We start from the raw sequence: 16786 nt of genomic DNA on the forward strand, positions 1-16786 counted from the left end.
CTACAGCAACAACAATATTCTTAAAAGTGGGTTTAACTTACGTTAGTGCTCTTTGTCGAGCAATAATGAAGTCTGGTCTTCCTCCTTTATAAACAAGCCTGGCATTGGACTGCACCCAGATCCATGTACCCCCCTTCGTGAGAAGTCTGAAGACAGTTAAACCACTTTCTCCAGTCTTTATCACTATCATAAATAATAAGAAAGATAAGGGAATAAAAAAAAAAGAAATGCTATGTACATCAAACAGCTATTTTTACGTAGTTCAAAAACAACAAAAATGATGGACATGGCTTTGACTAAACATTAAACATCTGGTCAAGATCTAGCATAACTCACTTCTGATATGGTTGTCAGCACAGTGCATCATGTCCGCAGCATGAATGAACTGATAGCCAGAGCCTCTCATACACAGCTCAATCTCAGTGTAACCAAGAACCACCTTTCCCCTGCAAAATGAGGAACAGAAAAGACCATTTTTAACACTAGGCTTGTACCATATTATCAAAGTTCTTTGGCCCAATCTAAAGTTGCATTTGCTTCTTAATCAAAGCTACCTTGTGTCAACACCAAGAGGTGTAAAGTCCATCTTGTGTTTGGTTTGGAAAAGAAGAGTCTTGCTCCTGATCTCTAGGATAGAGGGTGGCTGGAGGGGTGTGGCAATGACAAAAAGAGCCAGTTGAGGATGGGCCAGGGTCCCATCTTCAGCCAACTTGTTTTGCCCATGGAGATATTTCAGCCTCCCCTGGAAGTTCAGGGCCTTGGGAAGGACAAGAAATTCATTTTAGCCCCATGAGGGTGTGACACTGAGTGTAAACAATCCACAGCAGATTTATTTATACAGCTGTTGTTGTTACTGTATTATTGTGTACACAGAAAATCAAACATGGTTGAGTCTAGCTCAGAAGGTTAATCTTGCAATGATTCTGAAATATTGATTCTACATAGGCATAAAGTTGCAATAGAGGTCTAGAATGTTTACCAGGAAGCCTGATGAGTTGTCAAGGAGGCACCGGAATCGGCAACAGAAACTTCGTTCCAAGAAGGATGAGTTTTCTGGAGGGATGTGTTGAGGGTTGTAGTTTACCATATCTCTGGTGATGTCACTGCTGCTTTGAATTGCTGAAGGCCGATTGGTTGTGCCAAACAAAAGAGGAAAAAAAAAACAGTGATGTAACTGGCTGTGAATCACTGGCAGTGTTCATCATCCTGGGTTTATAAAAGACTACATTTTATAAATCAGAACGGATACTCCCACAGCTGTCTTGTTCTCCACAAACATACTTTCTTGATTCAGTAATAGTAACAACAGAAGTCTGCTCATTCACAAAACATTCAAGGCTGGGCATTCCAGTAAAAGTTGACAACACCTTACCAGGAACTCACCATTAATGGCATCACTATTAAGGATTGAGTTACTACTAACCATCAGATGCATCGCTACCATCGCACGAAGTGGGATTGAGAGCGAAGTGTAGTTGCCTTCGAAACATTGCTCGATCATCTGTATGGATGAGCTCGAATACACTCTGATGGAGCACATCCGACTGTGAAGACAATAAGAAAAGACATTACCAAAAATGATCGCAGGACATGTTCTGCATCCTGCATTTACTAATATTCATTCCCATTATAAACTGACTGGGAAATATGATAACGGGTTTTCCACCGCCACTTTCAAGTTCTGTTGTAATTGTTAATGCCAACCAAATCCTCATACTGGGCAAAGAGGTTTATTTTTGTCTTTTTGACAAGACTAGTGAAGCGATAAAAACTTTACATTTACAAGTTGTGTGTGGTGTTGCAGATGCAGGAGCTGGCATTCTGTTGTGAATGCGTGTCGAAGTACACGAAAGAGAAGACATTCTTTAATAAACTTGTTATTCTTGTTTTCCATGTGCACAAAAAGTATTTGTGTAGCTTCACAACATTACGACTGAACCACTGATGTGACATGGACTATTTTAACAATGTCCTTACTACCTTTCTGGGCCTTGAATGTGGTAGTTGCATTCATGTCTATGCAGGGTCAGAAAGCTCTCGGATTTCAACAAAACGGTCTTAATTTTTGTTAAGAAGATAAACTAAGCTCTTACAGGTTTGGAACGGCATGAGGGTGAGTAATGACAGAATTTGTATTTTTGGGTAAACTATCCCTTTAACATATTGTACAGTATTATTAGTTTGGAATTCAACTGATTGGAAAGCAAATGGAAACTTTAGTTTCCCGTTGCTGAAATTTTAATAAGAAAGCATTAAAAATCATCACATTTGTGTACTCTAGAGACATCACTTTGAATGATAGGCTGTATTTACTGTATATAAAAATTTAGACGCTTCCCACTAGAGGCTTGGAATAGTAACTGCAGCTTGGCTTGTATTTCTCCTTTCTGCCTGTTTTCCTTCCCCATCCTCTCGCTCTTTCTCATCAGCAGGTCAATGAAAACAATGTTTGCACTGTCTGTGTGTGCTAATTGCTGCAGGCTGGACGGTGTGGGATGAAAACCAGACAAGGTCCAGAAACCATTCATGACAACTTGTACCAACAAACACACATTTAAAGGTTAATGAGGACAGACAGGCAAGGGAGTAGAAAGAAAAGATATATATTAATTGCTCTAAAACATGTATACATCTCTCTGATATATTTACACATATATCTTTGAAAAAACTACATATATATATACAGTAAGTATACACAGATGGATTTAACGTGCACAATGATTCATGAACAAAGCCACACACAGTGATGCTTGGGTGCATTCTTTTATATAACACAATTTATTCTTATGACATGGACTACAAAATAAAAAAAGTAATTAGAAGTATGTGAATAGTTATTAGCAACCCAAATCACAACAGGTGTTCAGATCGCTGTAGCAGAGGGTATACATGATTGCGTTTGTGTGCAGGTGGCACAGGCCTGCCTGATTGTGTAACCCTGGCGACCTGGACTTGCTAGAGAGGGAACGTCACACTCCAGGGAAATTGATTTAGTGAGGAAAAACAGGTACACAATAACAAGCGCAGACTATATGCACATCAACAAACACACAGAGACACCACAGTTCTTATTCACATATCATATAGGTGTATATATTCTTTTAGTACATTCATAGTGTCTGTATAGTAATATTTGTGTGTGCTTAGAAAGAGAGAATGTATATTTGAGTAGATATTGTGTAATGTATAGCCTACTTGCTATTATTACAAGCTATAAGAATGAAATGGGTATTGTTAATGTGATCTATACATAAAGTCTATACATCCAATACACCGCAGGAACACAAACACAAGATCTCCTTGAACTGGCAGTGCTTCACAAAAGAGATGAACAGGTTTTGCGAGTTCTTTAATGAAGTATCCAAACATTCAGTTCACCTCTCTTTGATGTTCTTTTTCTGAGCTTCTCCTCTTTTATAAACAAAACCAAACTATGTCTGATATGTATATCACAGCGTGACAAGGTAAAAAAACAACAACACTTAATCGCTAGGCATGTGCAAATATTAGCTTACATAAATTTGAAAAAGTTCAAAGCAGGACAAGGAAGAAAAGTGTTTCGAACGACATAAGACTAGTTTGTTAATAAAATAAAATAAAATCCTCACTGACGCCATGGTGGTTTACCAGTAAACGGACACCTTTCTGAATAAGTAATCAAACCCAGACACCCTCAGCACTTTTTTCGCAGCCGACATTCAGTTACAGAACAGTTCGCGGTTCACTATCCTTGGGATAATAGTAATTCATAACCGAAGGAAATAGCATGGCATGTTAAACTCTCGCAAAGGCCATTACTCTTCCCCCAGGCTGAGGAAAGTCAAACCAACAAATGACTGAAGAATGATACAAATGTTTCCAGGTGAATGACTCGCCAATATATTTAATAACTATGCTGGATTTATCAATTGTCAATTAAATGACAAGCATTGTTTGAGGCTGGTATATGAATATAGATTTTCTTGGTAAACTGTACAAAGTGCATTAAATTTTTTTCCATGTGAGAAGACGACTAATATTAAAAAAATCAGGACTTCCTAAAAGAAAGGTTTTAAAGCAAACTCACCTGATGGAAGCCCAAGTAGTCCTGTATAGTTGGAGACGAATAAAACACGTAACCTTCGGAGGTGACCACCAGCACAAAGCCATTGAGGGCCTGAAAACGAAATTAGATAGAATCGTCAATGACAATACTAAAACACGTTAACTTGCAGACGAAGGTTTTATGGTTGGGGTATTTAATAAAGAAAAGCTGAAATGTTTTGGTTTGTTTCATGCTAAACATGGTGGCTGGGATTGTGTATGTAAGACTGTAGATGGGTGGGGATAATGGGGCCATTTTTCTTCTTTTACATCTTTTTTTTTCAGTAAACATCCCATGTAATTAGCCAAGCTTTTGTTAAGGTGTTGAACATGACAACAGACAGGGGGTGAATATCGCCACTAGTCACGCACAGGAACCAACAGCCCTCAAACAATGGAGAGAGAGAGAGAGCGAGAGAGAAGGAGATTGAGATGTAGCTGAAAAGGAAATCTCAATATCTGTAGGTGGAAAGTAACGTGATATAGTTTACAAAGATAAGATAACATTAGTCAACAATGGAGAATGTTGATTGCTCAAACTTCATTCCTTTTCAACAAGTGTACCAACAGTTATCATAAACTAAATGTCAACCAAAATGTCTTTCATGGGTTTATGACGTGTAAGTGTTTTGTTTGAGCGTGTATGGATGATCTTCATGGCTGTTGTTTGTTTTATCATCTTTCCAGGGAATCAGGAAACTTTTACACTTTTACCTGCTATGCACACACACAAACATATCGGGGAATTACCAACTTCTTGGCGCAGCTAGAATGAATACAAGATGGAGCAAATGAGGGTGTACAAAAGTGATGGATGATTTAGAAAGTTCACTGATGCTTGGCCACGACTTTTTTGGAGTTGGCAGAAACAGATTTAAGACCCCTGCATATAGCAAAATGGTCTGACCTTAGACTGAAAATGTGGAAAATGAGAAGAAATCCCAGCAGATGATACTGTTGTGGGAGATCAGGATGGCGATTCCTGGGAATTTGCAAGGAATGAGATCAAGGAATTGGTGTGTATTTTACCTGCAACAACAGTTCCCCTTCTGAGAAATTGACTCCATCCAGACTGGCCGGTGAATGTCCGTTTCCTCCAAATGTCCCTGAACGGTCATTTATCCATCCATTTCCTCCGGTCTTTTTGACTGTGGCTAAAGGGAAGAAGAGAGGAAAAAGGGTCATTCTGTGTCAGATTGATGTAAGATTTATACCATTGTTTTAAACAATTCTGTTTTAAAACGATTTCTTTAGACAGCTTTGAACAAAGTGCAATAATTCATTACTTTAAAATAGTACATTACAAGGAATGGGGATAGGCAAAAAGCATGTAATAAAATACGTTTGACTAGGACTATGTGTATGCATACACAATCAACAGTTTCCTCTCCAGAAGTCAGAACTTTTTTTTTAATTACTTCTCATACTTGTCTTCAAGTACCAAGCAATAATGCGTTTGAGAACAAGGGCCATTATTTTCAAGTTAACAAGGTGCTAGTCAGCAAAACAAACTATTTGTTAGCTAAAGATTCTTTCACTGAACATCTTGCCACCTTTGGTTACACAAGCTACAACTTCAACATCACATCCAAGGGCAACAAAATTACAATATCAGTAAGTAACCATAGAGGTAAACTGTGAAGTAAGCTGTGAGACAAACTCTGTGGTAAAATTTTAAATAATCTGAAGTACATTCTAAACTAATGCACGGCAAACCTGTAGGTAAACAGGAAGAAAATTAGCCTATGTAAACTAAAGTCAGAGTGTAACATTTCAGGTAAACTGAGGCAAAATGTGAGGCAAGCTCTAAGGTAAAAACCTGCAAGTATGTAAAGTAATGTAAACTGATGCAAAATCATAGGTACCATTTTAGGTAAACTGAGGTAAAAATATGAGGTAAATATGACCTAATGTTAGAGAACATATGGTGTAAAATCCAGTGAACTCTGTTGTTAAAAACTAAGGCAAACCGAACTATAATCTGTGGTAAACTAAAATAAAATATGAGGCAAAACAGAGGTAGATGTGAATTATTTTGAGATTAAATGAGGTAAAATTAGTGGTAAATAAACTCAGGTAAAATCTGAGGTAAACTTTGATATAAACTAAAGAGAAAACTCTGATGTAGACTCTCTGGTAACCCACTACCTTTAGTGTAAAGTAATCACTGTGGTAAACTTTGGTGTAAAATCTAAGATCACTTTTTGGTGCTCAGCACTGACCGCACATTACTTGTGTCATAACCTTTTTTTCAGCTGTCAGAAAGAAAGAGAAAAGATTTCAACACTCACACAGCACACACATTTTCTAGCTGAATTTACCGCACGTTTGAACACACAGAAACACCAACACACACATCAACACTCTTCACACGATGCAATTTGTAATGTGTAAGGAAAAAAAGTAGTTTTCTAAATGGATCTAACTTCACTACTGTACAAAAGAGCTTCAAATGACGTCATTATGAATAACACAGATAAACAATTTCGTTGAATTTCCAGTAATTGTTCCAAATTCTTGATTGTTTTTGTCTGGTTTCACCATATTTTCCATACATTCCATTTCAGTAAAGTAAAAATGTGTAATTTAAAATTTGCATTGCTCTAAATACATGATAAACGAACTGATAAATCACATCTCTCAAGTTTACCATCAAGAAGTGTGTGTAAGACTTCAGTTGGGAGAGTTTTTTCGTGTGTGGAAATGTCTAGTGCTAGGTTAGCGCTGAGCTAACATAAGCCAGAGGGTGCGGCTCACTAAGACATTTCCTCCCTGACCGGTGCAGATGCCGTGCTATTTCTAGACCTTATCAAACACTCTCTATCGCAACTCTTGGAGAAAAAAATACAGAAAAGACTGAAGTAAAGAAAGAGAAGGGAGGGAAAGGTGAAGAAGAAGTGGAGGAGGGGAAAGAACAGCGCATTTCTGCTAAGGACCAAAAATATCTCCCCACAGGAAGCAGATGTTGAGAGATTATTTGGTGGGGGGAAAAAGCTGAGGCGAATGCAAACCACTTTAAACATGGACTGCTGATTGGTCTGCCAGTTTAAATTGCAGACGAATGTAAAAAAAACTAAAACAAAAAGGAAGAAAGACAGAAACAAAGACAACGTTCTGTAGACATTCACCACAGATCTTGATGGCGAAGTAAATAGGGATGTAATACAAACTCTGCCACCACACCAAAGAAATAACTACGGATTGCAAAGAGAGCAAGGGGAAGAACTCTTGATGAGGAAAACAGACTACTTGGCCTCTAGCGCTGTCGCCGATAGGCTTCTGAAGCTAAAGAGCGCTAACACACACATAGTGAGCCAGCTGCTCAGGAGTCTCACAGTCTACTGACTCACAACAACCCAATGACAGACCGACACACAATTGTGAGCTAGCCAAAATGGGTTTGTGTTTGGTTTTGCCCCTGTTGAACCCTTTCCGACGTTCTTGACACTTCTGGCACGCATGTCTGTCAAACATTGGCAGCCTATTGGCCATGTGGTCCCATTCTGACTCTGTATTTAAAACTCAGTCTTTCATAAGCATATCGAGCCTGTTATTAAAATGGAGGTTGGTGGAACATCTATGTAATCATGATCAACCTCTTCTTCACGGATCACACTGGCCTCCGCTGACCTGTTTCCAGATATGAAAAAAAAAATAAATGATGAAAACGAAGTCCGGCGGGCAAGTGGTCGCACTCTCAACGCACACACACACACACACACACACACACACACACACACACACACACACACACACACACAATCAGAACCACCAATCAATTGCCGTCTGTTCATCTGCCATTACAGTAATTCAACACACATGGCCCCTCAATGCAACCACGACGTGCTCTTTCCCTTGTGTTCCTTCCCTCCGTCTGCTGTACGTCTTCTTTATACTCTTCAATTTTGTACTGGGCATCTCTCGACCGCAATCTCCAAACCAGTTCTGGAGAAACAACTGGAGAAAGTGGGAGGTCTGGTGTGGATGGTGATCAGGAACAGGGCAAACTTGTCTAATACGGGTGATTAAACCTACTGAAAGGCCCGTTCTGGGTCTCGATGCCTCCCACACAATGATCTCATCTTTCATCTGCCTCTGATCTTTTCTGTTCTAACCTTTCTTTCAACATAAAACTCTCAGTAATTGTGCTCAAATTGGGCCAGTTTTGAGTTGAAGCTCACGGCTGATTGTGGAGGGCTACACCCTTTGCTGAGTCACCAGTGGTACCCAGTTGAGAGGAGGCTTTTTTACCAGAAGGTTAAGTTCTTGTCTGAGAACATATCTACTTAATCCAACGACAATGTTTTTTTTATCTAATTTCCCCGAACTTAAGTTTTAATTTAGCTGAAAATCAAAAATGGAAATACAGTTTTGGTAATCAAACTCTGTTTCCCCTGCCATTATTTTATGGTGGGCGTTCCGCATTCAACCACCACACAAATGCATGGGGCCCCAACAGAGTTTTGTACAGATGGGGCCCCAGGTCACGGAATTGCTTAGGGTTCCCAAAATTGAAAACATGTACCTGATTGGATGACTCATTAACTACCATCAATATTTTAGTATTACCTAGAGCAGTAACCGAAAACAATGTTAGAATACAAAGAAAATAATTTCAAAGTTTTTAGAAAAGTCTAAATTGACAATAGATTAAATGCGTCGGCATAGAAGCACCGTTTATTATTTTGGACCTCCAAAACTGCCGTTCAGTTTTCTGCTTATTCAGTTTCACTTTTCTTTTTCCGCCTTCATACTCTGCAATACTTACGACGCAAACAGCACAGTGTTTGGGGCTCACAGCTAAAGGCATAAGCGAATAATCAAAACAACACATTCTGCTCTCACTCTGTGTCCGGATGGTGTCTCCAGAAAATGTGTAGGGAGGCACACTGTGTGTTCTGAGAGTTCCAGAGAGTGAGAAATGAAGACTGAGAGCAGGCGAGCAAGGGAAACCCACTGGGCCCTCGTTTGGCTTGTGGTTTAATAACCTCGCGTGCTGAGAATGACTAAATTCTTGACAGCACCTGAACCCTACTAGCTCACAAATTGGACCACTTCCCAGACATTTACCAATCCTTTTCTTCGCCTCACTTGACACTGTAAATGTTGGGCTATATGAATAATAATCTCTCCTTGTTATCGTTTGTTTTGCTTCGCCCCATTCAGCAAAATTCATAAATACGCAAATCCTGAAAGAACGTAAAATTATGCGAAAAATGCGAAAAAAAAATAAAGGTAAACTGTGCGAAAAGTTTGTTGGCAAATTCTGCTTGCCGTTTGCTAGCCGTCTTTTTATAAAGAACAAACAGTCTTTGTCTGCATGTATGAACACATAGTTGAAGTTAACATGCTCTTGTCAGGTATTAACATTGCTTAATCAGTGTTTTAACATTTCATGTAGATTTCAAGTGTTGCTGCCAATTATTTGTATGTGTTACACTCGAACACGACTCTGTCGAGCAAAGTAAACACAGTTGATTGATTTTATAAAAAATATAGCCGCCCGCAGCATTCAAAGATTTTGTGCGACAGGTATGTCTTGTGTTATATTCTGCCAAAGTGCGAAGTCTCTGTACACCTACCTACCCACTGGGATTTTAAAGGCTTTGAAACTCCAGTGTTGAATTGAGCCATTGTTTTTTTTTCTTTTCACGTTGTAAGGAAAACCTTGACTTTGACTTTGATTCTTTCTCTGTCTCTGTGGTGGGGGACAGGTTTGGACTTGAAGGAATGAGGATTGTGGTACCTGCGTCTTCTATGATACGTCTCACTCTCAAGACACACCATAAGCGATCACAGCAGTATTTTCTCTTGACTGAGGTCCAAACTAGTGCCCCTTAATGTTTTTTCTAACAGGACTAATTAAAAGTCTATGGGGGAATTCATTAACACTGAGATTACGGTTTAAGTGCACATGCAAAGTTACAAAAAAGAGGCAAATTGGATGATGCATAGTACAATTCTTGATCTAGAGGGAAAGTTGCTAGGTTTTAAAAGATGCAGAAGACAGCATGTCTGGATATATGCATAGTCATAAACCAGGGGTGCACATAATTTTTTCAGCCTGGTTCTCATAAGAGAACCTGGAGATTTGGTTTGGTCCTCATTAAATATAACTATAAAAAATGAATTAATAATAGTTATAATATTATTGCATTTTATAAAATAATGTATTTTTATAAAATAATAGTAAATAAACTAAATAATAGTGTGTGATAATATTATTAAAAATAAAACGCAGTCCTAGTATTAAATACAAATACATTTATTTTATAGTAAACTTAAAAATAAAATGCTAATATTTACTACTACTTTCTTCGTTTGCCTCTTTGAGAAGAATCGCTTCATGTATTCCCCAATTTTAAGTCGCTTTGGATAAAAGCGTCTAAAAATAAATAAAGCGTTTTCATCATATTCAAACTTAAAATTAGCAGGCTTTTATTTTGGCAGGTTGCCGGCAAGTAAGTATACGCGCTTCCGGATTTAGCGCTGCTGCTGATTAAAGAGCGTCACTGGATGAATGTCACAGTTTTGCATTGTGCTTTGAAAACGGCATGACATAGCCTAGATATATGCTTTGAGGTTGAAAATAAAACTTATATTGTACGGTTTGTGATCTAAAATGGTAATTGTGTATTAACAGCTGTCAACTATGTCGGTACGCAAATGCGCTGTCAGAACATATTTATATAACGCATTTTTTATTTTGGTAATCTGGTAATCCACAGATCCAAATTATATTTGGATCTGTGGACCACTTAACTGCACCCCTGGTCATAACGGTTTTTGCCATAATTTGATGTATAAATAAATTAATTAATTGCAGCAAGCAATTTTTTAGCCAGAAGAGTTTTGTGAACGTTCTCTAATAAGCCTAATCTTGACAGAAAAATGACAAATAATTTAATTTAAATAAAATAAACATACAGAATAAAGAAAATTGTTTTGTTGTGTATAGTTGAGGAGACATATTACGTCTACACAAATATATATAAAAAATATTGAATGAAGGGTTATTTTCAAATCCAGTCAACATTTAGAATGCCAATTTTTGACTGTACTAATAAAAACGAATACAGCCAACATGAAGATCATTCCGCACGTTCACAAGCCTGAGTGACTTTGCGGGAGAAACAGCGGTGCCATCTTGTCAAGTTCACATGTAGGGTGTCACTATTAATTTTTTAGACTAAATTTACTGACAAAATCGTACAACGTAATTTATGTTTTTGAGTGAATATTTAGAAGTATTTTATAAGTCGTATGTCCGAAGAAAAAATTATATTTATGTTATTTATGTTATGTTATGTAAGGTTAATGGGTCAAGTAAGTGGCACTGAATAAAGATTTGTACTTAGACTGAATCTATCAAAACTTGCCTACTGAAAAAGATGTAAACGTATTATTTAAACCTTATATATTTATACACAAACATAGCCTACAACATAGGCTATATAAAAACACAATAAGCGTTGTATGAATTATATGAGGGAAATTAACTGTTTAGGGAACGTTGTCTTTCTTCTTTTTTAATCTGAGAGAGATCAGTTAGTTCATCACTTTCCACGCTGACGCTGAGATCGTTTGCTTGCTTCAGTGAAAGTATAACGTGCCTAATGTTTTCGACTCCTACATTACACGTCACGCCCTGATGTCACGTGTCCTTACGGGACCTTTACGGGTTGTGTGAAAGCACGCACATATCCTGGGTAATCACTGGCAGTGTGAAAGTGCAAAATCTAGCGACCCAGGAACAATTGCCGGAACACTTTACCCGTTTATTTGCCGGAATCGCAGTGTGAAAGGGGCTCTAGATGAGCCCTAGAGACAGATCCCCTCCAAAGACCTTGTCACCTAGACTGCCATCAGCACAAGACCATGGGAACCAGACCAGTCCTCTGCACAATCTGACTTTGCTGCAGCCTGCAGTAAAACTGCTGTTTTCATCAAACGATGGCGTTTTGGTTCCTTCGACACATGATTTTTCTGTTTAATACTGCTTTGACACAATCTGTATTGCAAAAAGCACTACAGTATATAAATATAGTGATTAGAGTTTACTTGACTCCGTTCAGTTGAACTGTTAACACCTGGTTCGTTAATGTTTTTCTGACTTCTGCCTCCTTTAAAGATGTAATTGTGAACAGTAATGACATTTGTAAATGTTTTGTTCGCAAACATTTTGTTTAACTTTAGTTTTTTTTTAAGTGCATTAAACAAATGTTTGAAATGTTTTTTGCAGTTGTATTAAAAATGTAATGTTTGACAACAGGAGCACTTTAAAGGGATAGTTCATCCAAAAAAGTTAATTTCCTGTTATTAAACTGACGCTCAGGCCATCCCAGGCATCAGTGACTTTTTTCTTCAGTTGAACAGTAAAGAAGATTTTTATCTGAAACAGTGATCCTTGGCGATTCATACACTACACGTCTGTGGAAGCCAGTTTAGCTTCATAAGACCTCAATGTGTCCTCAGGAGCCTTCTGTAATTTGGTCTTGTCTGTACATGTTTATCTGACTCTCAAAAGCCGACAGCCAGAGACATGCAGTTTATAAATTGCCAAACACAATGGTTTCACCTAAAAACTCCTTTACGGTTCAACTAAAGAAAAGAAAAGTCAACTACATCTTGGATGGGTGAGTGAATTCAGAGCAAATTTTCATTTTTGGGTGAACTTTCCCCACATCTGTATGACAAATGTTATAAATGCAGACTGTTATTAAATAAAGGCTATTATGTGTTGTAATGTGTGTTTTGAGTGATTGATAAACACCAGTTAATAATTTTCTTAAAAAATATAAAATATAATAACTAGTTCCACAGGAATTTCAGTGCACAAATAATAAATCTTAGTTGAGGTAACATATGAAATGCATGGAATAAATGGTTACATTTTAATTTGACCTAATTTGCTGTAGTTTTCTAAATTTGAGTTGAATGGATTATAAAACTATTTCAGGAAAAGTTGAGCCAACTAAAAAAATTATTCAAGCAACAATTTGAAGACCGAAATTAACTGAACGTAACATTTCTGTGGAACTACTCACTAAATAATACTTATTTGAAACAGCTTGAAATGTTTTAGTGTACAGTATAATAGACCTAATAATATATACACAGAAAGAATGCATGCTTCTAAAAAATGACAACTAATAAAAAATTTAAAAGTGCTGTATTTAAATAATTATAAAGAATAATTGTTCATTGTAAAAATGGGGTGGAGGGGGATCATGGGACTTACATAGCCTGTTTTCTGTTTTAATAATGACTACTGAAAACTTGGCTTTAGCTCAGCACATGAATAAATTACATTTTAAAATACACTGAAATTGAAAATTGTTATTTGAAATTGTAATTATATATATATATATATATATATATATATATATATATATATATATGCATGTATGTATGTATGTATGTATAGTAATTGTAAAATAGTGTTATAACGAATACATGTATTTAGATTAAATACCTGAAAATGATTTATTTATTTATTTATTATTATTATTTGTTCCCAGTGTGAGGTGAGATATGTGCACTCCTGAAGCTCTGCGATAAATTCCATCTGTTATCCTAAAGGAATTATGAAAGGTCACGACCTGTGCGTGTACATGCTTTGCCTGACCCTGATGTCATCTTGACACAGAACTGACCTGGTATTTCAACCAGTCAAAAGCCTGTCACAAGCATTATCAAAACATGCCTTACTGGCCAATAAATCTAGTGATAGTAGTAGTAGTAGTAGTAATGGCATTAATGGCAGTAACGTAACGCTATTGCAGTGTACATTCATATTTTACTGTTGATTTGTATTGTTGTTCTTGTACTGCTCTTTCAACACTCTTTCAACAAAGTATGTTGTCATTCTGTGCATGTAGGGATAGGGAGAGAGTGAGAAGTGATCATAAAAGGAGGCCGAGAGGGGAGCAGGAAGAGCCGTATAAAGACACGGGGTGGAAGGGATCATGGGACTTGATCTTGACTGTTTACATAGCCTGTTTTCTGTCAGGCAAAGGCATTATACTTAAATTGGGCCTCTTTGTCAGAGAGAGTGTGTGAGAGCGTGAGGAATTTTTCTATCCACCAAAGTGTAAATTATGCCATCCTCATGTTGTATTCATTCATTTTAGCACATTTGATTCTGGGATAAAAGAACTGAAATTAATAACATTTACAAAGTATTCTAGTCAATTAACATTTTTGATGACAAAAACAGTATAAAAATATATACAAAATATAAACGGGTCAATTTTTTTTTTTTTTTTTACAAAAAAATTAATATATATATTTATAATTTTATTCAGTAAGGAAGCATTAAATTGATCAAGGTGGTAAAGATATTTATAATTTAACAAAACAATTATATTTCAAATAAATGCTGGCCTTCATACATATATATATATATATATGTATAAAAAATGTACTATGGTTTCCAATAAAACACTACGCAGCAAAAAAAAAATGTCAACATTAATTACCAATTGAGAAAAAAATTATAATTTCTGATAATAAAGCAGCAAATAAGCATACTAGAATTATTTCAGAATGATCATGTGACACAGAGGCTGGAATAATGACTACTGAAAACTTAGCTTTAGCTCAGCACATGAATAAATTACATTTTAAAATACACTGAAATTGAAAATTGTTGTTTGATATTTTAATAATATTTCACAATATTATGGTCTTTATTTTTGATCAAATAAATGCAGTCTTGGTCAGCATAAGACATAAAAATAAATAAATAAATAAATAAATACTCAAAACTTAGGACCGGTGGTGTATACATCGTTTTTTATAAATATATTTTTCTATATTTCTTATTATTAATAAGATTATTATTTATAATATTAATAATGAATAATCTCATATGTATATATATATATTCTGAATATATTTTAATTATGTCATTAACTTTGGTATTATTAAATATATGTATGATTTCTATTTATTGAACATATAAATCTCATATTTTATTGACCAGATGAACTATGACAAAAAAATATAAATATCTCCTCAAAAGAGAGAGAGAGAGAGAGAAACTTATAATCACCACTCCATCCTCGGTGAACTCAGCTCATGGCCATGCAAACAGACTTGACCCTTGACCTCTGGAGACAGAACGAGGTGCAGCGGCGCTATCAGGAGACGTCATACAGTTTACATTTAGCTGTCATGTTTGTGTGCATGGGACTCTGTTCACTGTAACTGAGGCATAATGAAGGGCAGGCTGGGGGTAAACTGACCCAGCGGTCAGAAATCCAGAGGCCTGAGTGATACAGCATTTATGGAGGCATTTCTCAAGCTGATGATAGTGCGCTATGCAGTTAAGTTTCAGCTTCAGATAAACATGTCCCTAAATTAAACAAAACTATGTCAGTCAGATAATTTTTTTCTCGTCAAAAATCTATGTGAGACTGATATGCCGTCAAGAACGTTTCATAGGAGAAGTGAAATTGGGTGTTTACATTGACGTCTGAAAAAGCAGAAGCTCACGAGAACAAAATGTGCGCAGACTGACGTGGTTCACTGAGGTTGCCATGTGTTTGTTTGGGGTCAGGTGGGATACGGTCGGGTGATTCGTTCAGGAGGTTAACAGAGTTTAATCTGTGTTGTGCGTTGACAGGAGCCAAAAGAGAGTCAAGGAGGAAATCTGTGTGAGTGTGAAGAATAAAAAAAGTCCGACGATCTTCCATCCAGAGATCTTAGGGTGACTCAACATTCAGAACGGGAAACCACATCCTGAGATTTGTTTGCAGCAATTACACTGATAAGGAGACGGCCAGCTGGACAATCACTGCTGTCGAGATGTTGGGACAGAAAAAGAGGACAAACAACGTTTTTTGTTTTAGGTCTACAAAAAAAAAAAAAAAAAAAAAAAAAAAGAAGAAAAAAAAAAGTAGGCGAGACTTCTGGAAGAAATAATGGATAAGTGACATTGATAAGAGTCTTTGAAGAACTTTTATAGCCTGACAAATTAATCAATCTTTGCTACACAGTGAAAAAAAAAAAAACTAATTTAATTTAAATGAACTGCTAAAAATAAACAAAATTAAACATCAAAACCAAACCAAACAAACATAAAAAAGGATCTGCAACTAAAATAAAATAAACAAAATATTTATTAAATGTTTCAATGCCTTTATATGAAAAAAAGTAGATCCACTATAATTTTTAAACAATTAAACAAACAAAACAAAATAAAAACAAAATGCTAAAAATGTAAACTAAATTTAATTAAACAATGTTTGCATGTAATGTCTGGTTTAAAAACAAACAAACAAACAAACAAACAAACAAACAAAAAGGTAGATACATGGTTTAAAACAAACAAAAACAAACAAACACACAAAATGTGAATGAAATAATAAAATAAAATTTTACATGTAATAATTTCTAAATGCTAACTACTCTTTCTTATTAAAAAACAAACAAACAAAAAATGGTAAATCCACCATGTGTTCAACAAATAAATGCAACAAAAAACATGAATAAAAATAAATTACTAATAAATGAAATAAAATAAAATGATTAATTAAAATATTTGCACGTCTTTCCTTGTTGAAAAAAATAGTAAGATCCAGTTCAAATTCAGGGCACTGGTTGATTCAATGTAAAGATGCACAAAGCATCATATTTAAAAAAAAAAAAAAAAAAAACATTGCATTTTTAATGCCTACAACTGACTTTGTAGTTTCGT

At 36.2% G+C, this 16786-nt stretch overlaps 1 protein-coding gene across 1 annotated transcript in view; it reads right to left on the bottom strand.

Annotated features, from left to right (window-relative positions):
- ahr2 (aryl hydrocarbon receptor 2) overlaps nt 1-16786 on the bottom strand; it is a 59350-nt gene that overhangs the window by 5529 nt on the left and 37035 nt on the right. The window contains exons 3-9 of the mRNA XM_059569303.1: nt 5113-5237; nt 4067-4156; nt 1424-1544; nt 980-1119; nt 555-757; nt 337-446; nt 42-183 (exon numbers count right to left, since the gene is read on the bottom strand). Of these exons, the coding sequence (XP_059425286.1) occupies nt 42-183; nt 337-446; nt 555-757; nt 980-1119; nt 1424-1544; nt 4067-4156; nt 5113-5237 (931 nt within the window). The remainder of the gene's footprint in view (nt 1-41; nt 184-336; nt 447-554; nt 758-979; nt 1120-1423; nt 1545-4066; nt 4157-5112; nt 5238-16786) is intronic.

Source organism: Carassius carassius, chromosome 16 (assembly GCF_963082965.1).
Source record: "Carassius carassius chromosome 16, fCarCar2.1, whole genome shotgun sequence".
Taxonomy (NCBI): Eukaryota; Metazoa; Chordata; class Actinopteri; order Cypriniformes; family Cyprinidae; genus Carassius; species Carassius carassius.